Source organism: Eubalaena glacialis, chromosome 11, assembly GCF_028564815.1.
Source record: "Eubalaena glacialis isolate mEubGla1 chromosome 11, mEubGla1.1.hap2.+ XY, whole genome shotgun sequence".
Classification (NCBI taxonomy): Eukaryota; Metazoa; Chordata; class Mammalia; order Artiodactyla; family Balaenidae; genus Eubalaena; species Eubalaena glacialis.
The window spans coordinates 114,239,645-114,265,736 of NC_083726.1; the positions used below are offsets into that span (position 1 = coordinate 114,239,645).

General features: G+C 52.7%; 1 protein-coding gene across 1 annotated transcript in view; it reads left to right on the plus strand.

Moving 5' to 3' along the window:
- IQSEC3 (IQ motif and Sec7 domain ArfGEF 3) overlaps nt 1-26,092 on the plus strand; it is a 98,387-nt gene that overhangs the window by 15,650 nt on the left and 56,645 nt on the right. Inside the window, exon 2 of the mRNA XM_061204937.1 lies at nt 15,235-15,318. Coding sequence (XP_061060920.1) covers nt 15,235-15,318 — 84 coding nt within the window. The remainder of the gene's footprint in view (nt 1-15,234; nt 15,319-26,092) is intronic.

Consider the following 26,092-nt stretch of genomic DNA (forward strand, 5'->3'; position numbering starts at 1 on the left):
TATACCAATTTTTCAGATTCCACATACATGCGTTAATATACGATATTTGTTTTTCTCTTTCTGACTTACTTCACTCTGTACGACACTCTGTCTCAATAACGTCTACAGTTGGGGGGGAGGCACAAGAGGGTCAGGAACCGCCGCCGCCCCCCACCTCGTTCAAGCAACCACCATGAGGCAGCGTCCAGATTCAAACCCGGGGGTGTGATTCTGGGGTCATTGCTCGCAGCCTCTCTCCTCCTGCAGATGACTGCAGGAACGATTGCAGGAACATGCATCCAAATGGCCTCCGCCCTGGAGACTGTCGTTCAGGAGGAGGTTAGGGGAAGGAGGGCAGCCAAGTCTACTCTAAAGGAAGCTCTCAGGGTTCCGATGCAGCTCCCCACTCAAGAACCATCAGAATAGATCAGCCTGAATCGGCTAGCTGGGGGCTGGGAAAAAATGAAAATATCTTGAACTGATGAGCTGAGCTGTACGGGAGAAAGGAATGTGGAGAGAGGGAAGCTGAGCGTATTATTGTTATTTAGGGATGGAAATTTTATTTAGGCTCCTTAAGGGCTGGAGTCCTATCTGTACCTCCATTTAACAAGTAGTTATTGAGCACCTACTGCATGTCAGGCTCTGCTGTAGGTGCTGGGGATTCACAGCGAACAAGTCAGACAGAGACTCGGCCATCATGGAGCTCATGTTCGAGAGGAGAAGACAGATGTTAAACCAGGAAAGTAACTCATGGATATATACACTCATAAGGACTACAAGGAAAAATAAGGGGGTGACTGGGAAGAGGGAGTTTGATAGGCAAGACCTCACTTAGGTGGTGACATTTGAGCAGAGAAATAAAGTGAAGGACAGAGTCATGGGAAGACCTGAGGGGAAAACATTCTGTGCAAATGCCCTGGGGCTGGAAGAAACACATGTTCAAAGAATAGAAGGGAAAGGTGGAGAGAGAGAGAGAAAGAGAGAGAGAGATAGGGTTGGAGGGGTCCTCCAGAGGGGTTTGTGGGGTGGAAGTTGTTTGGGTGGCGGTTTTGAGCAGGGAGCAATGTGATCCACCCCTGCAGGAAAGTCAGGGGGCTCAAGGGGCAGAAAAGGGAGAGCAGCTTGCAGAGAGAGCCCCGCAGTGCAACCCGCAGCCATTTTTTTTTTTTTTAAAGGGAACGCTATTCATTTATTTATTTATTTTGGCTGTCTTGGGTCTTCGTTTCTGTGCGAGGGCTTTCTCCAGTTGCGGCGAGCGGGAGCCACTCTTCATCGCGGTGCACGGGCCTCTCACTATCGCGGCCTCTCTTGTTGCGGAGCACAGGCTCCAGACGCGCAGGCTCAGTAGGTGTGGCTCACGGCCTCTCTTGTTGCGGAGCACAGGCTCCAGACGCGCAGGCTCAGTAGGTGTGGCTCACGGGCCTAGTTGCTCCGCGGCATGTGGGATCTTCCCAGACCAGGGCTCGACCCCGTGTCCCCTGCATTGGCAGGCAGATTCTCAACCACTGCGCCACCAGGGAAGCCCAACCCGCAGCCATTTGATCTTTACTCATTTATGCAGTCTTTCTTTCAACATCCACGTACTAATTTCTGCTGTGGGCTAGGCATTTATGTACGTCTTCTAATCTCATTTTCTCCATACAATCCTAATGGGAAGGTATTATTATCCCCATTTCACAGATGTGATAACTGAGGCCCAGAAAGGTTAAGGTGACCCACCGAGGTCACACAGCTACAGTGGTGTCTTCAAGATTCACCCACAAGCTTTAGCCTCGTACACCCTGACGTAGCTATCCCCACCCTAGGGGAGTCCCCTGCGTTGGGGAAGTGCCTCCCAAGTCAAGGCCTGATTGGGAACTTGGCTCAGTGTTCAGGGACACAGAGGCTGGTGGCCCCACATGACACATCCATGTGACAGTTGTTCATGCTGCTGAGCTTGGCCTTTGGCCCACTCATCTCTGTCTTGCCGTGAGGACTGGGCTAGAGGACAGGCAGAGTGTCACCCACGTGCAGCCATGGATGGATGATTTGTAAGTCCCCACAGGACATCGTATCCCTCCATGGCCCACGTGGTCAGGAGGGTTCAAGGAGGGTTCATGTAAGGGACGAAACATCCCTGGTCTCAGTCCTCTGCGTGTGTGTGTGTGTGTGTGCGTGCACGTGTGCGTGCACCTGCAGGGTTGCATGTGAAAATATGTATATGTGCGTGTGTGTGTCTACACAGCGAAGAGTGAGTGCATGTGCACACACATGTGTGTGCAGGATTGTGCGTGCATAGGTTTGGGGTGTCCACAGCCACACCAGTGGGGAGGCAGGGATCGAATGCCGCTGTTCCCAAACCTACAGCTTGCGGGCTCTTCGGGAACCGAGCTACCCTCTGCAGTTGGAGAAGGGGCCTCGGTGGATTCTGCCCCAGAGCATCCGTGGCTTCCTGGCTGCTCCGTGGGGCGTACTCCTAGGATGAGAGGAACTTGGCTCAGTGCTGGTTCCACCCCTAACCAGCTGTGTGACCTTGGGAAAAACCAGATCACTTCTCTGTTCCTTATCTGCAAACGGGAATAACTAGATCTAACCCATGTACAAAGATTAAAAGATGTGTGAGAAGATGCTGTATAAACAGTGAGGTGGTGGACTGAAGGGAAGAGACGGCAGCCTTGTGTGTCCAGCACAGTGCCAAGCGTGATAAGGAACACACTGGCCACAAAAGCAAAAAGAAACAAGTGGGAGGCTATCAAACTAAAAAGCTTCTGCAGGGCTTCCCTGGTGACACAGTGGTTGAGAGTCTGCCTGCCAATGCAGGGGACACGGGTTCGAGCCCTGGTCTGGGAAGATCCCACATGCCGCGGAGAAACTAGGCCCGTGAGCCACAATTGCTGAGTCTGCGTGTCTAGAGCCTGTGCTCCGCAGCAGGAGAGGCCGCGATAATGAGAGGCCCGCGCACCGCGATGAAGAGTGGCCCCCACTTGCCGCAACTAGAGAGAAAGCCCTCGCACAGAAACGAAGACCCAACACAGCCATAAATAAATAAATTAATTAAATTAAATAAATATAAAAAAAAAAGCTTCTGCAGAGCATGGAAACCATCAACAAAATGAAAAGGCAACATTCCGAATGGGAGAAAATATTTGCAAATCATATACTGATAAGAGGTTAATATTCAAAATATGTAAAGAACTCATACAACCCAATAGCAAAAAATAAACAATCTGATTAAAAAATGGGCAGAAGGGGCTTCCCTGGTGGTCCAGTGCTAAAGAATTCGCCTTCCAATGCAGGGGATGCGGGTTTGACCCCTGGTCGGGGAACTAAGATCCCACATGCTGTGGGGCAACTAAGCCCACCTGACACAACTACTGAGCTCGCGCGCCTCAACTAGAGAGGCTGCGTGCCGCAAACTACAGAGCCCACGCACTCTGGAACCCGCGTGCCACAACTAGAGAGAAGCCCGCACGCCGCGATGAAGAGCCCACGCACCACAATGATAAAATGATCCTGCGTGCCTCAGCGAAGATCCCGGGTGCCGCAACTAAGACCCGATGCACCAAAAGAAAAAAAAAAAGGGCAGAAGACCTGAATAGACATTTTCCCAAAGAAGACAAACTGACCAATAGACACATGAGAAGATGCTCAACATCACTGATCATCAGGGAAATGCAAATCAAAACCACAATGAGATGCCACCTCACACCTGTTAAAATGGTCTTCATCAAAAGGACAAGAAATAAGTACTGGTGAGGGTGTGGAGAAAAGGGAACCCTTGTGCACTGTTGGTGGGTATGTAAATTGGTGCAGCCACTATGGAGAACAGTACGGAGGTTCCTCAGAAAATTAAAGATACAGCTACCATATGATCGAGTAATTCCACTTTGGAGTATTTATCCAAAGGAAGCGAAAACAGGATCTGGAAGAGATATCTGCCCTCCCATGTTCATTGCAGCACTATTTACAATAGCCAAGTTATGGAAACAACCTAAACGCCCATCAATGGATGAATGGATAAAGAAGATGTGAGATATATATATATTCCACACAGTGGAATATTATTCAGCCATGAGAAAGAAGGAAATCCTGCCTTTTGTGACAACATGGACAGACTTGAGGGCATTTTGCTAATGAAATAAGCCAGACAGAGAAAGACAAATACTGCATGGTATTACTTGTATGTGACTCTTAAAAAGAAAAAAAAGTCAAACTCATAGAAACAGAATGTAGAAAAGTGGTTGCCAGGGACTGGGGGTGGGATGGGAGAAATAGTGAGAGGCTGGTGAAAGGGTACAAACTTTCAGCTGTGAGATGAATAAGGTCTGAGGAGCTGATGTAAGGCATAGTTGATAACGCTGTGTTGCATAACTGGAAAAAAAAAAAGAAGAATGCACTAGACCCAGGCAGACTCTGCCCTCAGCCCAGCAAACATCGAACAGGTAATCAGTGGCCAGCCCGGTGCATGTGATGGGGATGCGGACACCCAAGATGTGGCGTTTGCTGTTTGATTGGGAAATAGAGCATCTCGTTCAAGAATGGAGTGACCTCTAGTTACTAGGACGGTGGGCTGTGAGCTGAACATTTTCTCGTTTAGCTAATTGTAAAGGCACTCAGGCTTCCTGTTCGGTCCACCGCATGCCCCAGCCTCTGCTGTGGCAGCAATATACCCTGGGGCTGGGCCCAGGCCTCTGCCTTACCTGTGAAATGGAGGGCAGCATCTCTGCCTCTCCAGTCCGTCGTGTTGTGTGTGTGGCCGTGGGTTCCTGGCAGGCAGTGTGGACACGATGCGTAGACAGACAGGCAGGCCGTTGTGGAGCGTCCGCTGTCTTCTGGGCTCCATGGGCGACTCTGAGTGAGGACGAGAGACGGTTTTCCTGTTGGGGATGGGATGCCTTGATGCCCTCTTCAGGAAATGTGAAAAGGAGACGGGGTCGCTGTTTGTAGTTTGAATTGGGTGGAAAATTTGGAAAACCCACACGTAAGTGAGTCCAAGCCGCTTCCTCTCTCTCCGCAGAGGCCCCTCGTCTGTGCCATGTGAGTAAGGGCCGTGAGAGTGTCCACCTGGCAGGGGTACTGGGTGTGGAAGAGCTGTAGTCATTCCACTGAAATCAGATTCAGAGACTGGTCTCTCCCTGCAGCGGCTTGCAGCCTAGTGAGGAGGGAAACGCCCACAGTCCACAGGTGAGAGCTGGTAGGAACCAAGACCTGGTGTCTGAAAAACCACCCCGGGTTGGAAAGCAGCAACAGCATCTGTCCGCGCAGAAATCGCTTGCCGGGGCGGCTCTTCTGTGCATCGCGGTGGTTGGCCGGGCCTGACTGCACCGGAAAGTTCACTTTCAGGATGCTCACAAGCACTGCCTGGCCAGCTGCTATTGGCGTTGGCCCCTTTCCTCTCCACGGATTCCTCCCCGCAGGGTTCCTCCGATCACCACGAAAACCACCGGGCAGACCACTTCCCCGGAAGCCAGCGGCTGGGGTGTTTCAAGAAGGAAGGTTGGGCTGGGAAAAGTTGAGTCAATGAGGAACTGAGAAGGTCCCGCTGGATTGGCAACCGGATCGCTGGGGGACACCCTGGGGGGCTCCCTGGGGAAAGCTCTGTTAGGGCTCCGGGGAGGAGCCGCGTCCCAGCAGGTTGGCAGGAGATCAAGGTGAAAGGAAGCACCTGCAAGCAGAAGGTGGGGGGGAGGCAGTTGTAGAGAAAAATAGTGTTTCTAGGATGAGAGATTTGATGAGCAAAAGCCTGTGCCAGTGACAGCATTGAAGACCAGCGGGGGAGGACAGGGCCGGATGATGGGGCTTGGAGAGGAGGGCGCACCCCTCTCCTGAGATGGAAGGGAGAGAGGCAAGGGTGGCAGAAGGGGGATATTAATAACAGCTGACACAGGGACTTCCCTGGCGGTCCAGTGGATAAGATTCCACGCTCCCAATGCAGGGGGCCCGGGTTCGATCCCTGGTCAGGGAACTAGATCCCACATGCATGCCGAAACTAAGAGTCCGCATGCCACAACTAAAAAGGATCCCGCATGCCACAACTAAAAAGGATCCTGCATGCCACAACTAAAAAGGATCCCGCATGCCACAACTAAAAAGGATCCCGCATGCCACAACTAAAAAGGATCCTGCACGCCGCAACTAAGACCCGGCACAACCAAAATAAATAAGTATTTTTAAAAAAGGAAAAAAAAACAGCTGACACTTATTAAGCACTTACTGTGTGCCAAGTTCTATTGTAAGTTCTTTGCATGTCTTAACTCATTTCACCCTCAAAACGCTTTAGAGAAGTTCTATTGTTAACCCCATTTATAGATGAGGAAACCAAGGCAAGGCTGTACCGAGGAGTTAGGCAGGATGACGCAAGGAGTCTGGCTCCAGGCAGTGAGAAAAGGAGGGCCGGGGTGGGCCACCGCTGGGAGGGCGGCCAGCAGCTCCTCTCCAAGACCACTGCAATCGATTGGAGAGATGGAGCAGCCTTAGTAATCAATCGCAGGAGGCGGGCTTTTGCTTAGAAGAATACTTTCCCAGTTGTTGTTTTTTTAATAAATTTATTTATTTTTGGCTGCATTAGGTCTTCGTTGCTGTGCGCGGGCTTTCTCTAGTTGCGGTGAGCGGGGGCTACTCTTTGTTGTGGTGCGCGGGCTTCTCATTGCGGTGGCTTCTCTTGTTGCAGAGCACAGGCTCTAGGCACAACTACAGGCTTCAGTGGTTGTGGCTCGTGGGCTCAGCAGTTGTGATGCATGGGCTTAGTTGCTCCGGCATGTGGGATCTTCCCGGACCAGGGCTCAAACCCGTGTCCCCTGCATTGGCAGGCGGGTTCTTAACCACTGCACCACCAGGGAAGTCCCTCCCACTTGTTTTTTAAAACAAGGAAACTTATTCCCCCAGCCCCCAAATCAAACCCAATGGGTGTCTCTAACACATAATCAGACCAAATCGGACCTGCACTGGTTGAAGTGGAAGGTCCATGCCCTGCCTTCTCCACTTGCCTCCTGACCTCAGGGTGGGCCCTGGGGCAGCTGGTGGGGCTCCTCAGGGCACAGGAGAGAAGCACAGCGTTTCCGCAAGACCAGACTCGTCCATATGAACGTTCAAAGAGCCAGCAGCGTGTTTTCAGGGGAAACCTCTCTGAAAAGGAGAGGCAGGCAGCTCTTTTCCCAGACTCTGTAACCCCTATTCCTTGGCGGTGGGGATGTGGACTTGATGACCTTTAAAGCTCCCCCAAAGGAGACTGAGCAGACAAGGAAGGAGAAGCAAAGCCTGGTGAGAGGGACGCCCATCCGAGCTTTCAGCCTTCGTCAGGCTCGGGACAGAACACTGGAGCCCGCGGGCCTACCGGACCAGGGTGACATTTCTGTAGCTTTTTGCCCCTGGCTGCTGGGACATCCATCATCACTTGCCTTATTAAGACCTTTCCAAAGCTTTCTGAGGAGGACTGTGCAGTTGCAGATGGCACCAAGGGGCAAAGGAAGCCCACCCCTTCCTCTGCGCCCTGGAGCCTACAGGAGGAGCGGGGCCGGGAGGAGGGAGGGGGGATGGCGCCTGGTAGGTCTCTGATGGCAGCAGAGCTGCGGCTGCGGAGTCCCTCGTTGGCTCAGACTGATATCAGTAATAGTCATTATAAGATTGTGCATCTGTGCAGGGCTTATTAGGTTTCTCCCAAGGCAGTTTCACATTCAAAGTCTTACCAAATCCCCATAACTCAGTGAGATAAACAGGACAGGGATAAGAGCCTTGTTTACAGCGACTTGACCTTCCCCAGGGCCAGCGGTGTGGAGAGGGGGCTGGGTCTCCATCACCAGCTCCACACTGTTGCTTCTGCCCTTCCTGGAGCCCTCAGCCCCAGGCCTGGGGCCAGCATTTCCCCAGCTCACCCACCCCACCCCCAACTTTGTCATTGTCCTGCTTTCTGGCCTCCTGGACTCCTTTGGCTCAGTTACGAGCCATCTGGTCTCTGAAAATCCAAGCTAGCAGTTGAAGGGAAGAAAAGGAAAAAGTTGGTGTTTTTTCCTGCTGCTTGGAGGGGGGTTAATAATTAGGTGATGGGGGGCAATGGGAGGAGGGAAGTTAGAAATTATTCTCAAGACTCTTGATGAAGTATGAAGAAGTGAGAAGAGGGAGAAAATATTTTGGTCTTACAAAAATCAGCCATATTAAGGTGCAATTACACACTAAAATTCTCCCATTTTAAGCGTGTAGTTTGATGATTTTTGTCAAATGTCTATAGTTGTATAGCTACTTCTCAAGCTATGGAACATTTCCATCACCCCGATGACCCCTCGTTCCCTTTTCACTTTAATCTCTCCCCTCCCGTATCACTGAAACTGATCTGCTTTCTGTCACTATCGTTTTGCCTTTTCTAGAGTCTCATACAAATGGAATCATACATTGTGTGGACTTTTGTGTCTAGTATCCTTCACTTAATATAAGGCTTTTTTGAAATTCATCCACGTTGGTACATATGTGAGTAAGCTTGTTCCTTTTCATTGCTGAACGGTATTCCATTGTATGGATATACTACAATTTGTTTATCCATGGATATTTAGGGTTGCTGGGTTGTTTTTTTTTAACATGAATCTTTAATTTTTTTGTAATAACTGTCTCTACATGTTTTTAGAACACATGGTCCATATGTGTGCATGATACATCATTTACTCAATTTACTGACAATGCTTGGTGTGCATATATATTTGTGCCCTCCTTGAATTAACTCTGGGCCAACTCCATCCCACTCCTACTCCTCTGGCCGGGCACAGACGCTCACAAAGTGGGAACCACTCTTTTTTTTTTGGCCGCACTTCATGGCATGTGGGATCCCAGTTCACTGACCAGGGATCGAACCCACGCCCCCTGCATTGGAAGCAAGTAGTCTTAACCACTGGACCACCAGGGAAGTCCTGGGAACCACTAATTTTAGTCACACAACTCAAGAAATGAATATTCAAACCCAAACACTTACATGGATGTATAACTTTTTTTTTTTTTAATTTTATTTATTATTTTTGGCTTCATTGCTGGGCACAGGCTTTCTTTAGTTGCGGCGAGCGGGGGCTACTCTTCGTTGCGGTGTGCGGGCTTCTCATTGTGGTGGCTTCTCTTGTTGCAGAGCATGGGCTCTAGGCACACAGGCTTCAGTAGTTGTGGCTCGTAGGCTCAGCAGTTGTGACACATGGGCTTAGTTGCTCCGCGACATGTGGGGTCTTCCTGGACCAGGGATTGAACCTGTGGCCCCTGCATTGGCAGGCAGATTCTTAACCACTGCGCCACCAAGGAAGTCCCGGATGTTTAACTTTTTTACTGTATTTTATTTTATCGTGGTACGAACACTTAATACAAGATCCACCCTCAACAGATTTTTGGGTGTACAATGTAACTGTAGGCACAGTGTTGTACAGCAGGTCTCTAGGACGTATTCATCTTGCGTGATTGGAACTTTATGCCTGTTGACTAGCAATTTCCCATTTCCCTCTCCCCTCCCCCATCCCTGGTAACCACCATTCTGTTCTCTGATTCTGTGGGTTTGACTGTTTTAGGTTCCTTATTTATTTATTTATTTATTTATGGCTGTGTTGGGTCTTAGTTCCTGTGTGAAGGCTTTCTCCAGTTGTGGCAAGCGGGGGCCACTCTTCATCGCGGTGCGCGGGCCTCTCACTATCGCGGCCTCTCTTGTTGTGGAGCACAGGCTCCAGACGCGCAGGCTCAGTAGTTGTGGCTCACGGGCCTAGTTTCTCCGCGGCATGTGGGATCTTCCCAGACCAGGGCTCGAACCCGTGTCCCCTGCATTGGCAGGCAGATTCTCAACCACTGCGCCACCAGGGAAGCCCTCTTTTTATTTTGATGAAGTCTAATTCATCCATTTTTTTCTTTTATGGTTTGTGCTTTTTGTGTCATATCTAGGAAATCTCTGTGTCCTCTAAGTCACAGATTTTCTCCTATGTTTTCTTTGAGAAGTTTTATACTTTCATCTGTTATTTTAGGTCTATGATCTATTTTGTATTAATTTTTATATATGGTGCAAGTTATGAATTGAAGTCCATTTTTTGCATATGGATATTCAATTGTTTCAGCACCATCTGTTAAAAAAATTAGTATCCCTCATTGAATTATCTTGGTACTTTTACCACAAATCAATTTACCAAGAATGAACTGATGTTTGAATCTATTTCTAGCCTCTCTGTTTGGTTCAATCAATCTGTATGTCTCTCCTTATGCCAACATCAGATTCTCTTAATTTGGGCAGCTTTATTTTAAGTCTTGAAAGCACACAGTGTACGTCCTGTAACTTGTTCTTGTTTCTCAGAGTTGTGACTATTCAGCCTCTCCCACCCCCCCACGAATAGGAGTGACTTCTGAGAAAATAAGGTCATCTTTTCCTCCTATTACCATGTTTAGATAGAGAAGGCTTCCTGGAGGAGGTGATAAAGTTAAGAAAAGGGGGAGGTGGGAGGAGCCCAGTCTCCAGGCTCTACCGACACTGGTGACGGTGGCACCAGGACGGGTCGGGGCGAGGACGGTGCTGGGAATGATTTTATGATTTCTCCCTTTTCCTGAAGCTCAAGACTGCTCTGTCGGAGAGGTTCCCTGGCTGTCTCCTTCCAGAGGCTGGGGGTTAGAGCTGCTGTCTTCAGCTTGGTGAAGGGGAGGGGGTCCTCCTTCAAAGCTGTCCCACTGGGATCCTGGCTTTTCCTCCTCAGTTCTCCTGCTGGGCGTCCCCTCCTCCATCCTCCGCCACTTCACCCACTGCATCACCGCATGCCTCATCAGTTCCTCTCAACTACTCAGCTGTGTTGATGGCCAAGCAGTGGAATCCTGAATCTCAAACTAAATAGAGACGTGGGAAACTGTAGGTGCACAGCCTCCCGTGGCTCGGAGCCTGGCCTGGCTACAACCTCATTAGCTCCCGGCAGCTCTCGGTGCTTCTTCTCCCTCCAGCCAGCTGGCCTCTGAGGTCTCTGCCCTTCCCCAGGCAGCACCACCCCTCTCTTCTCCGCTTCCTGGCTCTTTCAGAGTAAGAAATGGGGTCCTCTTCCAGATGAACCCCAGCTTCTCCTCTTCCTTCAGGCCCACACTGACTCCTTGGAAGATCCTTAACCCCCATCTTGCTTGGGTGATGCCCTGAAATGCCCCAATGGCCTGCTCCTCTCATCCCCTGAGAACTCCATGCTCCTTCCCAGCCCAGCCTGGCAGCAAGACCAGGGATAAGCCACACACTGAAACCCTCATTCTGGGTCCGGACTGCCCCGCTCTAGGCTCACCACATCCACCCACAATCCAGCCACCCCATCAGCACTCATCAACTTGGGGCACCTGGGATCACTAAAGCCAGGGAGGACTGAGTTCTGCCTAAAGTCAGGGGCCCTGGGATTACGAACCCGAGAAATAAGCTTTCAGCCTGGATACCATACACCTCCTCCTTTGGAATTCCAAGGGCCCAGGACTGAGAATGGGTTGTGTTCTTTTTTTCAGAGGGGCCCCCTTCCATTGCCAACTTACTGGGGCCTCTCTGTTCCAGATCTCCGAGGGCCACCGCCTTGGGCTGCGAACTGCACAGACCGCGAGGTGAATGATGCAGCGTGGCAGCTCCGGGAAGGCCCCTCCCGGGCTCCTGCTCTGGGCCGGGTTGGGGGCTGTAGGATTCCAAGGTCTGGCTCACGTTCCTGGTGCACCTTGAAGGGTCCCCCTCACCCCAAAACGCAGCGGTTGCACTCAGGCCTGTGAGCACAGGCTTTCCTCCTCTCTTTACTTCCCCAGCAGCAAGGGGACACAGGCCTGCCTCCTAGGTCCTCCACCTAAATGCCCCGCATCTTCGGGGTTTGGTCCACCTGCTGAGCCTCAGTTTCCACCACAATGAAATGGGGATGCAGGGACGTTGCAGGTTGCCATCTGCCCTGTTTGATGAATTAGGTGCCAAGGGCTGAGGTCTGAGAAGCAGGTCTGAGAGCAGCAGGTTCTCGCTACGTGGAGGGGACGTTTTCTGCCCCCTGGTGCTCACAAAATGCAGCACTGGCTGACTTCAGGCATGCAGAGAGCGCCCTCAGTGGAAGAAGAATTCTTCCTTCCTTTCTGTCATTTGAGCTGATGAAATTAAAGGCTGGGTCAGAAAAGTGAATGAATAAAACGTTCGCTCGTATGACCCTTACCTTTATGATGTGCTTGTACATTCACTGTTGTATCTGCTCCCCTAAAAACCCTGCCAAGTGAAGGATTTACTATTATCCTAGTTTTACTGGTGAGAAAACTGAGGCTTCGGGAGATAAAGGACCTGACGAACCTACACAGGGGTTGTGATCCGCTTGTGGAGAGCTGATGAACCCAGCACAGATCCCAGCACCTTATCGGGGCTGGGTTGGGGGCAAGGCCTCAGGCCAGCTGTCCTGGGTTCTGTGGACAGGCTGTGATGGGTGGTGCCGCCCCGGGGACGCTGTCTCGTCCCTTCTGTCCCCCACTTCCCTTCTCAGCCTCTGGTGCCCAGTGGTCTGGTGCCTCTGGTATGGGGGCAGTGCTCCCAGGGAAGGTGGGAAGAGAGGGAGGCAGAGAGGAGGGGCTGTGACCTGCAGGCCAGGGATTCAGGGATCAGCTCAAGCGCGGTGGCAGGACAAGCCTCGGACTTGGGCAGCGATGGACAAACCAGGCGACGATCCCCCGGCCCATGTTCTCATTACGGCTGGAAAAAGTTCCGGCTTCAACCAAGCAGGAACTCCATCGTTGGTTGACGTGTATGCCCTCTCTGCGGGTGGACTCCCTGAGGCGTGGGATGCTCCTTTGCACGCTCACGCACTGAGCACCAGCAGGGTGTACCCGGCACCGGGCTGAGCACCGGGGACTCCCGTCCAGGGCATGGGGCCTGGGCGTGAGTGTCCACTGGCCATGAACCTTACAAAGTAGAGTAATGGGCACAATCCTTGAGACCTGCCTGCCTGGGCTTTAGGCTCTCCTGCTAACTAGCTGTGTGACCTTGGGCAAGTCACTTACATCCTCTGAGCGTTGGTTTTCTCATTTGTATAAAAGAGGATGATAACACAGACCATAACGAGTTGTCATGAGAAACGAGGCATGTGTTGAACGCGTGAGAGTTCATCTGTGGTTCACAGACTCCCTGGGCCTCTGCTTCCTCATTTGGAGACTGAGGAAGAAGGTTTGTTGGATGCTGTTTTGTGAGTTTTAACAAATTAACACATGGAAAGTGCTTAGAACAGTACGTGCCACATAGTAAACACTATAAAGTGCTGAAATACGATTATTAGTATTTTGCTGCCCCGGTTTTGTCATCTATCATCTGTCTGTTTATCCGTCTATCTATCCATCCATCCATCTATCTATATCTATCCGTCCATCCATCTGTCTATATTTATCTATCTATCTATCCATCCATCCATCTATCTCTATCTATCTATCTATCTCTAGCCCTTATTTGTACTTTACTAGCTTTTCCACTAATATCCTCTTTCTGTCCCAGGATCCCACCAAGGGCACCACATGGCAGTTAGTTATCACGTCTTAGTTTTCTCTGGTCTGTGACAGTTTCTGTCTCTTTGTGGATTTCAAGACCTTGACAGTTTTGAGGAGGACTGGTCAGATATTTTGTAGAATGTCCTCGATTTGGGTTTGTCTGACGCTCTCCCACGTTTGGACTGGGTTATAGGTTTGGGGGAAGGATACCACAGAGGTGACGTGCCTTCCCATCACTTCTCCACTTTTTTCTTCCAATTTTATCTCTAACGGGAATGAATTCTTGGGGTTCCTCTGTGTGGGTTCTCCTCTGAGGTGGAGGGAAGGGAAGTCTGGGGCTGACTTAAGCTAAGACCTGCCCAGATCAGGCACTTGGATGGTGACCTTGGGCAGGGCAGGGGGCCAGGGTGGTCGGAGGTGGGTAGCATGAAATTAATCCCAGAAGGAGGCACCGAGGGGGGTGTCTATTGGGAAGCCCCTGGCCCAGGCTGAGAAGGCCCATGGGCAGGAGGTGGATAGAGAGGAAACGGGGGAGGGGCTGAAGGCAAACTCTTCCTCCCAGCTGGACTGTCCTGAGGGACCCCATCAGTAGGAACCCCAAAAGAGACTGCGACCCCCCAATACACTGCCAGCCCGAGCCTGAGGTGCGGAAGGACTTGGAGACATCCAGGCTTATGTCTCCCATTGCACGTGCCAACACAGCCACGTCTGGGGACCTGGGAGGACCACGTGGAGCCTGCCTCAATGCTGCTCAGGGGAGCGGCTCCCAGCCCTGGGAGGTTGATCAGAACAGAGCCCTTTCGGGTCTGACTTTCTCTGACTCCATGATGGTGACTGCTTGCCAAAGGGGAGAAGGCAGGAGGTCAGCATAACTTTATCCAAAAGTAATTTCAGGGGAGTTCCCTGGCGGTCCAGTGGTTAGGACTCGGTGCTCTCACTGCCAGGGCCCGGGTTCAATCCCTGGTTGGGGAACTAAGATTCCACAAGTCGCACAGCACAGCCAAAAAAACAAAAACAAAACAACAACAACAAAAATAATTTCAGTGTTAAGTCTCAAGGTGGCTCAAGACAGGTATTAGAATCCCAGCCTCGTAACAACGGAAGGACCTTGGAAATTGTGTAGTCGAATGGCTCTCAATTCTGGCTGCCCTTAGAAAATCACCTGGGAGCTTATAAAATGTCCTGCTGCCCCTGACCCAGGCCAGCCCAAGTGAATCCGTAGTTTAAAAAATCTCCTGGAGAGATTAGTAAGCAGCTGGGGCTGGGAACCACTCCTGTGGTTCATTAGTAAATAAGCTGAAACCCAGGAAAGGTGAACCAGGTATCGCAACCCGAGCCACCTGTAGCGGTGGCCCCAGAACCCGGATCTCCACCTTCCAGTCGGCTTTTTCATGCACATCAGACAAATCTCTCATCAAGCCGGCAACTCTAAAGCCTCTATGAGTGCTTTGCATCTTTGCATATGATTAGCTTAAAAATGTTCACTGCATGTAATTCTGCATCTTGGATAAATAGACCTAGTTCTGCCTCTCTGGTCTTAGTGGGGGACCTTAGTGGGGGAAAGGGTTATAGAGGGCTAACCGTGATAATGACAAAAGATACAGCCAAGTAAATGTTACGTCACATGGAGGAGCCTACTACAGGGATCGGGGCGCAGAAGCAGAAGAGGTCAGGGGGCTGCAAACAGGAGGCAGTGTTTGCACTGACTCAGTCCGCACGGCCTCCCCTGGGTAGTGTTTGGGACCTTGGTGTTACCCAGGGGCAAGGTGTTGGGGCAGGAGCGCCTTGGGGTCAGAGGGCACTGACCTTCTTCCTCTGCTCTGCCCTCAGGAATGAGACCGTGCTGCACCAGTTCTGCTGCCCAGCCGCCGACGCCGAGCAGAAGCCCGCCTGCTCCGACCTGGCCTCCCAAAGGTGGGAATAATTGCCGGACGGTCCTCCCTTCCCCACCCCCACTGTCCTTCCCCCTCCAAGCAGAGCGCACACCAGGACCCTACTCGGCCTCTTCCTCCCAAGTCGCGTGGTTTTTTTGTTTGTTTTTACCTCCTCCCTCATAGTTCCATCTCTCCGTCCTTCCTCTGGACCCCAGACGAGCAATTCCCAATTTTTAGGTCATGATACCCTGCTGTGCTAATCCCAAACCTATGCTCCTTCCCACTAAGCAGCCTGTAAAAAATTTACCTTTTTAAACGTCAGGGGAAATTAGCTTGATTATATCTATATGTCTCACGTGGTGGGTTGTCTGGCACCCGAAGGTGCCCCATCAATAATAGTACCCATCCTGCCTCTCATATCCAAGATTTGCATTTTTCTCTTTAATCTTTCTCCTTCCACAAAGGAGCCAAGGTAACTTTGATTTGAAGGTTTGTCATGCTCCGCTGGGTTTGCCTACCACCTGGGTAGGGAGGGGGCCCACTGAGAAGTCAGGTCTGGAGTCCTGCCCCAGGTTCTCCTCCCTGCCCTGTTCTGCGTCATTCGCCCACCCTCTCTTTTCCCCGCAGGCTCTCTCCATCGCTTTCGTTCTTCCCCTCCCCTCCATCATCCACCCCCTCTGACCCTCCACCTCTCCTCCTCCCCCGCATCAGCGTCCTCTCCCCCCGTCTCGACCTGGAGCTGCCCCCTCTGTACTGGTCACACTTTGTTCTCTCCTCTTTCCCTCAAGTTTTCCATCTCAGTTCAGTGCATTTCTCTTTTCTTTGCTTGTTCTTTACTTCCCTGAGGGTCAGGATACTCGGATTCCAGCCTGAAACGTACCCCCTCTGCAGTCTCCTCTTGTTGGAATGAACTTGGGCAAGTTCCTGGATTCCCCTGGACCCCACTTTCCCCATCTGTACGATGAAGGGGCTGGTCTATGTAGGGAGCAGCACGACTTCCCATCTCACCGAGGCTTCTGGGCTGCTCAGAGCCTGGACGGGCTTTAGGACCCGTCTCACGGGAGGGCAGCAGGAGGTCCAGAGCCGCGAGCACCCTGGCCCAGACCTGCTGCACTAAGGGCCACCTCCAGGTTTAAGCCTCAGTGATTCCGTGATCCCTTCATTCCTTGGGAAGTAACTGGGCAGTCGTCAGAGATGGTAGCTGGTGGGCTTGGGGATGGAAAACCTCCCCCGAAAGGTGTTACTGCTTGTTTTCCCTCAAAGGGAGTCCGAGCGGGTTGGGAGAGGCAGGACTCTGGGGAGGGAATGGTGGGAGGGATGTTGTGCCCAACATCCCTGTTCCCAGCCTTGTCCGTGACCTTCCCAGCCCCTCCCTTCCCTGTGACCAGGTGTCCCGCCCCCAGAGAGCATACCCAATCCCTCCCCCCACCACGCCCCGAGTTACTGTAAGGAGGTGCCGAGGTCAGAGGCCTTGTGTGCTGTGAGAGCACACGGTGCTGGGTCACCAGGACCTCAGGGCCACGCGCGGAGACCCTGGGCTGGGCTCTGAGACAAGCCTGGGTTCCCACCGGCTCAGCAGGGCTCCGGCCGAGATGGCCTCCTCTGGGGTTTCCAGGGATAAGCCAGGTGGTCTCTACAGGGGGCCCAGTAAGGGCTCCACACCATCAGTCAGAGCTCAGGGTCAGGGTCTTTGGTGTGTGAGCGCAGGGCTGGCCACCTCGCTCCTCTGCAGCTGGCCGACAGTGACCCAGGTCAGCAGAGCCTGAGGTGCCACGCCCTCCCTGTCCCCACCCAAGCTGTGGGGCTGAGCAAGAGTCCCCTTCCTGAGCCGCTGGCCTCATCCCCGGCGGGTGGCGGCCCATCATCCCTAGCGCCTCTGATCAGACGCACAAAGACGAGCTGCTGCAGCCTGAGGGAAACCCTCGGCCCAGGGGAGACCCGGGGGTCCAGGAGAGACCCTTGCCCCTCCCAAAGCCTCAGTCCTGGGTGTGTGTGTGGGAGGGGCTAGGACGGCCTTCCCCAGCTACCCAAAGGGCAGCCCTGGGGGATGGGGTCAGGAGAAACTCTGTCTTGGGACACGGAGCCTGGGGGGAGCGATGCTGCCAGAAGTGGGAAGACTGGGAGGCCGAGGGATGGGCACAGTGGCCAAGGGACGGGGTGCAGTGGCGTGGTTATGGGGTTGGCAAGGTCTCTGAGGCTGGACCACCCGTGCATCGCCCCGAGCACACAACCCATGCTTCCCAGGTGACAGGCCCTCGGGTGGGAGCAGCCTCCAGGGACCGTGAGTGGAGTGCATGCCTCCCACCTCCCCACCCCCCCACCCCCCCCCCGCTGCCACTAATGACAGAGCTTTATTCCGGGCGACTGAATAGGCCAGTAATCACAGCCCTGCTTTCCATCCACGGGCTCTCCTCCCTCTGGGGCTCTCAGTGACGTAGGGAACAGTGACCCTGGAGCTGGCCGCTGCGTCCTGCATCTAGAGAAATAGTGGCCCATTTGTCCCCGTGGGTGGCAGCGGGGCCCGAGCGGAGGAAGACTGGCTTCTGTTAGAGTAATGCCAGGAGGTGGCGGGGGAGGAGGGGTCAGGAGGGTGGCCACTGGGCAGGAAACAGAGCCACCCCCAGCCCTGGGGAGGGGGAGGGTCTGGGGGGCACGCTGCGTGTTGGGTCCTTCCGCTAGGATGGAAGAGGCACTAATATTACGGACCATGCCAGGGGCGTGGCACTAAGCCCTCAGTACTTGATCTCGCTTCATTCCGTGTGACAGCGCTATGGCCATTTGCAGATAAGGACTGGGGGGTGGAGAGAAGTTTGGGGTCTTGACAGAGGGACCCCTGCCAACTAGTTTTGGAGCCGGAAAGTCAGCCCAGGCCGAACTCCGACACGCAGCCGCTTTCCACGGAGCTGCCGCTAGGATTTTCTTTAGGAGCATAGGAGGAATCCTTCCAGCCGTTCCATTTGATCCTAAATAACATCTATTTTCTCTGATTATAAGTTATACTTGCTAGTTGTTGGAAATGTGGAAAATGCAGAAGTATAAAGAAGAAAATAAAAATGTAAGGCAGTCATATAGAATGAACCGCTGTTAATATATTAGTGTGCAACCTGCCAGGGTTTATTTTTCTAGGCTGGGTTTTACATTTTCCCCTCAGGAAAGAAAACACGATTTTGTAGCCTGCCCTTCCCACGCAGGGCACCGCAGCCAAGGAGAGCCTGCCGCCCTGACCACTCCCTCCTGGTGCCCCTGCCCCCATCACCTACCAACCAGCCAGGCGGGGGGCCCTGCTTGGGACCCCTGAGGAGGGGACACCCAGCCAGGAGCAGTGTTGCAGGGAGAGCCCTGCGTCAGTATCCACCCCATCTTGATTCTCCCCAGCGGCCTGAGGCCTGATCAATGGACCAGCCAGAGTTTACTCAGGGATCACAGAGCAATTAAATTCTCAAATCGATACAGTTTAGGCTTCAAACAGCTGGGCTCCGGGGCCACTGAGTCCTGTGCCGGCTGCATTAGTCGCATCCAGGCTCCAAGGCTGCTGGGAACCCTGCCCCACCCCCCGTGGAAGTGGGGAGGGTCATTCTGGGGCTGCAGAACTGCATGCTCTTCCCCAGAGAAGCAGAGAAAGGCCTCAGCTTCCCTCGTGGCCCTGGGTGGAGGCAGGGCAGGGGTGGAAGCAGGCCCACCCGGCCTGCCGGGCCCCCAATCTCTGGGGTCCTTGCATCTTCACGCCAGGAGGACCACGGGCAGCAGAAAGGCCAGGGGGGAGCTGTCCGGTCTCCGAGGAGACCGGAGATTCGTTTCCAGAGGTCTTTGCAGGGGTTGGGGTCCTGCACCCTGAGCCAGGGCTGTGAAGACCCCCAGGGTGCGCTGCCCTGGAGTGGAGCCCAGGAGAGAGCCCTGGGGGTTGAGGACCACCGTCCATGGTGGGCGCGGCAACCTGCCTTCAGTGCAGAGCAGCGGACGTGGGGAGAGGCTGCTCCTCCTTCTTTGGGCTTTGTGAGCAGATGTGCTCCCTGTCCTCTGAGGGTCCCCATGTCGTCACAGCAGAGTCCAGCTTGGCTGGCTCCATACCAGAGTGTGACCTCAACGGAGGTGGCAGAGGAATTTGGTCCTGGAGCTAGGGAAGTCTGTCCCCTGTCACTTTACCCCTCTGTGCTCTTTGCCCCACCTGTGTCTTCCCTGCCAGACCCTGGAGACACAAAAGACAAAACAGATGCTGTCTGGGTGGGGACGTCCCCCTAACTCAACGGGCAGCAGGAAAGCTCTGTCCTGAGCTGCTGTCTGCCGTTCTGCTCTGTGGGACGTGGGACTCATGTCTGGAACAATCTCCTGTGTGCTTTCCTCCCAGGCCTGGCCATCCTCTGAGATGGTCTCTCCCAGGACCTAGGTGGTCACCAGAGGTACTCAGGAAACGCACCTGCCCAGGGGGCGGTGCCTGGGCCGCCATGTGAGCCAGCCCAGGCTGGGCCTGCCTCCAGACAGCCCGCTTCCTGTCAGCAGCGTGTTTGGAGCAGGTTAGAGAATCCCTCCTCCCTCGGTGTTTCTATTATGTGTCCCTGCACCCACGAAAGGGAAGGAGAATGCTAGCTGTCATGTGCTGAGCTCTTGCTGTGTGCAATAGATACGGGTATTATTTAATTCTCACTGAAAACTCATAAAATGTTGTTACTCCATGTTACACACAAGGAAGCTGAGGCTCAGAGGTGATGAATGACGTCCACGGGCCGTAAACCTGGAAAATGGCACAGCTGGGACTTGAACCGCATCTGTTACGGCTTCTATCACTGTAGACAAAAGAAGGGAGGGGTTCGCTGGCGCAGGAAGTGAAGTGTGGCCACCACCCTGCACAGCCCCTCCCGGAGAACCTGGCTCGTGGTCCAGGGACCGAGAAGTCGGGGCCTTTCCCTGCCACCCCGCTCCCAGCAGGAGACTCAGGCAGCCTTAGGTAAACACGTTAGCACAACCAGACTGAACAGAGAAATGACCAAGAGAGCATTTTTAGAGGAGAAAAGCTCTAGGCTTTATTATTTAAAGAAATAAACATGGGAGCTCCCTGGTGGTTTAGTGGTTAGGATTCTGGGCTCTCACTGCCGTGGCCCGGGTGCAGTCCCTGGTCGGGGAACTGAGATCCCACAAGCCGCGTGGCATGGCCAAAAAAAAAAAAAAAAAAAAGAGAGAGAGAGAAATAAACATAACTAAGATAATACTTCCAGAATAACAAAGTGAAAGCTACCACAAGGATGGGCATTTATTAATGCAGAGTTTTGTCCAGTTTGGGGGGGAAACAAATTCTTGTTCCATTTGCTGAAAACTTCTTGTTTGAATCTTTTGGATATTCTTTTTTCATTCCCAGAAAGTGTGGCCTCTCTTTGCAGGCCTAGAGATTCTTCTAACCTCACTGTTTCCTGAGCTGTCTTGTTTTCTCCTCTGAAAGGTCACCTTTACCTGTTCATTTATCTTGTAACCGATAACACAACTATGAAAATGACATAATTCCAATAAGCGTTTCTGATGGATGGAAACAGAAAGAGTTTTAAATGCGTTTCCTCAGACCCCAAATGAGGAAATAATCTTAGTCTATAGCAGGAGGGATTGCATGAGATCAGGCATTCTTCAAGAATTTACTGCCTTTGAGAGGCATTGGAATGGTTTAAGAAAGGAGATTTTTAGAGATTACTTTTGTGACGATTAAAAAACAAAACAAAACAGGAAAGACAGCTGTTGGCGAAGGAAGACGTGTTTTTCTGTCTGGAGCCGGGAGAAGTGTGGCGGAGCACAGAGAAGGGGTCCGTGGACTTGGAACCACAGGCCGTCAAGGCGGCAGAGAACCAGGAAGCCTTGGCCCTTTACTGCCCAGACAGGAGACCCAGGAGAGGAAGTGCCTCACCCCAGGTCTCCCGCTGCTGATGCTGGTGTCATGCAGAACAGGGTGGGCTCAGGCCACCCGACAGCGCTGGTGCCCGCCCCCCCCCCAACTGCTCCAGGCCTCAGTGTCCTCAGCTATCACACAGGGGGTGACCGGTCTAATCCCCGAGGCCCCCCAGAGTGATCCTATAGGAAGGCAAGGAGCTGCCTTGGCCGGAGGAGGCATCCACATCCGGCCAAGGGACCAGGAGCATTTGCAAAGCAGGATAAAGCAAAGTGGTGTGACCTGAACAGGAGCGCCTGGGCGGAGGCTCGTGGGGAGGAAGCCCTGGAACCTGAGTCAGAGGAGCGCTGGGAGGATGGCTGGCCACGGGGTTTCTTTCTCCATTTCACTTACTGTGAAAACACAAAAGGCGGTTTTAAAGGAGACCAGCCTCACCTCACAAGCATGACCCCACAGCCCTCGCATGACCACCTGTCTCGTTTCTGTCCCCGTCGCCTCCCCAGGGTGCGGCCTGGGAGCTGGGCTGGGCCCCTGGGAAGGAGGGAGCGTTCGGTGGCAAGCCAGCCTCAGCCTCAGCTAACTGTGTGCAGCGTCTGCCAGGTGACAGGCTCCTTCCCACCCTCCACTCCACCGGTCCTCCCCACAAACCTTCAAAGGCACGAGGGCGAGAATCCCTGTGTCCAGTTTTCAGCCGAGGAAATGCTCAGGGAAGGGCAGCAACTTGCTCAGGTTCTGGAGGTGAAGACAGAGCCCGTACAGACAGAGGAGCGGCGGGGCGCCTCTTTCTTGTTACTGTTTGACGGGTCAGGCCTGGGCCCGCCACCCACCGCAGGCTGGCGGGAACTGGTGTGGGCACTGGGTTCTAAGTCTAGGCTGCAGTCTTGCAGGTTTGGAGAATCCATTAGGCGTCCCTGTGGTTCTTGGATTCCAGGGGGACTGACTCACCAGAAACAAATTCATGAGAGACTGATGTATCATATTAGTATGAATTTACTAATTCGTAATAAGAAATGACTCTGGTAAACAGGAGACTCTTAATTACTGACCAATGAAGAACTCTACAATACAAGGGAATACAAAGAATTCCCTTTCTTCTCTGAGGGCAGAGAGATGAGCACCAGATTCTTGTGGATTCCCTTCTAGGTCGGAAAGGAGGAGGGTGAGGAGGTGGGATAGGAGTGCCCTGGGCTGGAAGGTGAGCTCAGGAAGACTTCAAGGAAGCACGAGGATGTGGAGCAGCTGAGAGCACAGACAGAGTAACTCAAATCCAGGTTCACGTCCTGGCTTGGCCACTTACAAACTCTGTGACCTTGGTGCAATTACTGAAGCTTTCGAATCCGCGATGTTCTTTTCTGTCCAATGGGGACAACAGTAGCACTTAGCTCTTAGGGTGGTTGGGGGGATTCAACAACATGACGTGTGCAAAGGTGTCTGGTATATAGTAGGCACTCAATAAATGCTAGCTGGATTTTTCAAGAGCAGAGAGGGAGAAATCAGTTAAGATCTAGGAGTCCCAGGAGAAGGGGTCTAGAAACTCGGGTGTGACTGAGAAATACTTAGAAAGAGTGGGCCGACTCCTTCTGGGGATGGGGTCCCAGCAGGAGCCCCTAGTATGGCAAGCAGGAGGGGACCCACTACCCTGCATCTTGCTCAGGGTCGTTGAGCTGTGCCCTTCAGGGAGAGGGTCCAGTCCCTCCTTTGGACGGCAGGCGATGGGCATGGGAGAGGGGGCCGCTTTCAGATGTTTCTACTCAAGCCTAGCCCGTGACACACAGAGTTGGCTGGAGAGAGAACGAGAGAGAGAAGCAGGGCGGGGTGGGGGGGGGGTGACTCAAGAACTGAGGGCCCAATTTGGGGAAGAGATCAAAGAAGCTAAGAGCCCCGATGAATGACAATCAAGCAGGGCCAACAGGCCCGGAGAGGAGATTTTCTAGACGTCAGGGCAGGGGAGGAAATTATTTAACCCAGCACTGGGCTGTCAGTGCAGCGAGGATGCGATTAAGGGCAGAGACACTTTATCAGGAGCATCTTCTAGCCAGCCGACAGTTTGGCTTCCTCTTAAGAGGAAGAGACAGCTTAGCCCCCGCAGGGAAAGGTTTATGGCCTGGCACTGACCCCTGCCCTGCCTGGAAGGGGGTGGCTCCCCACGCTGGGAGCTCTGGAGCTTCTCCCCAAAGCCATTGTTTCCTGCATTGCTGGCCCTTCCTCCCAAACACTTTTGGAGATGACCCGTGAAACCCACAGGCATGTGTGAAATTGCCTGGCCATTCTGATACTGTGAGCTTGGAGTGGTTTCTACTGCAGCATGAAAGATTGAAGTTAGACATTAGGAAGGACTTCCAGGAGGAAAGGTGAAGATAAGGAAGGTGACCATAAAGAAACAGGCAAGGAATCTTGCTCCATAGTAACCTGACAGATGTCTAGAGCAATGTCCTACCCTGCTGGCGATTCTGCCATTTCCATCTCTAGTGTCACAAGACTCCTGGTTTTTGGCAAGCACACACCTGACTGCCACAGGCACCTGTAGGCCATCAGAGACCTTTCCCCTGATGTGGGGTGGAATGGGAGGAGGTGGGAGGATAGCCTTCCCTGAAAATGGCTCAGGACCAAGGAAACGTAGCAAACATCTCTGCTGGGTGAGGTAGGGCTGGTTTGGGTGGACCTGGAGGAGGGAAATGGAGAGACGTGGTCTCATGCCCCGCCTCTGGGATGGGCTGTCCGCACATGGTTTGTGTGGGCCACCATCACAGGGCTCTCGGAGGGATCCAAGAAGGACCAGACGAGGTCTTTGCTCTCTAGGGAGAGCACAAGAGCCCAGAAGCCAGGGAAGCACAACAGGCCCAGATTAGGGGAGGAAACCTGCATTTACCGAGCATCAAATAGGTGGCAGAGGCTTTATGGTCATTGTTTTATTAACTCTCCCAGCAACATAGGTATCCCCACCTTACATAGGACGAAACGAGCTCAGAGGAGTTAAGGAACTAGCCCAGCTCCACACAGCTAGTAAGAGGTGGGATTTTAACCACAGCCGTCTGTCTGGTTCTTTTTTTTTTTTTTTAATAAATTAATTATTAAAAATTAAATTATTATTACAAATTTATTTTATTTATTTTGGGCTGCATTGGGTCTTCGTTGCTGTGCACGGGCTTTCTCTAGTTGCATCGAGCTGGGCTACTCTTAATTGCGGCGTGCAGGCTTCTCATTGCAGTGGCTTCTCTTGTTGTGGAGCACGGGCTGTAGGCACGTGGGCTTCAGTAGTTGCAGCACGTGGGCTCAGTAGTTGTGGCTCGCAGGCTCTAGAGCGCAGGCTCAGTAGTTGTGGCACACAGGCTTAGGTGCTCCGCGGCATGTGGGATCTTCCCGGACCAGGGCTCGAACCTGTGACCCCTGCATTGGCAGGCGGATTCTTAACCACTGCGCCACCAGGGAAGCCCCGTCTGCCTGCTTCTAACTGTCGTATTCGTTATACTCTGCTGCCTCCCGCCCGCAGAACCTCCTGATAAGGTTCATCTCTCTAACTCATCACCTCTAACACAGAGCTTCAGCAATCACACCCTATGGAAAAGTCCAATACTTCTCCGTATAAAGAACTCTAGACAAGACAGTAAGATCCTGAAAGTTGATAGTTCAGGGTAAAGGGCTCTTCTTTATTCTGAAATCACATCCTTCCTGCTTTTCATGTTCTTTTATAATTTTATAGGGAAACTGAAAGGTGCTTTTGCTTTTTTTAAAAAATAAATTTATTTATTTATTTTTGGCTGCATTGGGTCTTCGTTGTGGTGCGCAAGCTTCTCATTGTCATGGCTTCTCTTGTTGCGGAGCACGGGCTCTAGGCGTGTGGGCTTCAGTAGTTGTGGCTCGCGGGCTCTAGAGCGCAGGCTCAGTAGTTGTGGCGCACAGGGTTGGTTGCTCCACGGCATGTGGGATCTTCCTAGGCCAGGGCTCGAACCCGTGTCCCCTGCATTGGCAGGCGGATTCGTAACCACTGCACCACCAGGGAAGCTGGTGCTTTTGCTTTTTATCTTCTTATTTGACAAAATAACATGTTGGAAATCCTGAAAAGGAAAATGATGGTTGCTACTTATATAGGGCTTACAGCATCTCACATACATTGGTACTGCGATCCTTTCCTAGAGAGGAAAGTAAGGCCCAAGGAGGTTAGGAGACTTGCCCAAGGCCACACGCAGGTGCATGGCACAGCCCAGCCGCCTGGCGCCGGGTCTGCGTTTGTAACTTCTACCGTGCTGTGCTGAACTATGAGTTGGCCGACACTGCCTCATGTGCTCCCTCCTCTCAGGGACCCCAAAGGCACTCACACCCTTGACCTGGCTGCCAGCGGCTGACAGGCTGATGCTTCTCCCGAGTCCACCTCTCCCAGCCTCACCTGGCATTTCCATGGGCTATTTCCAGGCACTTCTGCATCGCTCCGGACGGTCCCCATGGTGCCTTTGGAAATCGTTACCCATCCGGCCACACGGGGCCAGAAGCAGGGCTCCTTAGGGAGCAAGTCCATTTTCTCACTCGAAAGCCCTCCTTGCTGCAGTAACGGGCACAGCCCGGCTGCGTCAGAGCCCTGCCATCTTTCCAGTCCGGCCTGGAGCTGGGGGCTGGGAACCGTCCCCCGGGAGGGCCTCCTGCCCCTTCCTGGGCTCTGCTAGACCGTGAGAGCTCCCGAGCCGCACCCCCCAGCACGAGGCGCACTTGGCAGTGCCCCTGCCCAGCAGCCAATGCCGCTTATGCAACATGACAAGGAGGAGATTCGCCCCTAAGGAGAAGCTGGGGATGATAAACACAAATCCAGGACAGGCATTCCTCCGAGGAGAGAAGGAAGAATCCACGGGTATGGACGGGCTGTTTCTTGAGCTGGGTGTAAGCGAAGATTTTTCTCTGAACCTCGCATACACGTTATTCATATTTGCACATATCAGATAGTTCATAACAAAAGGAA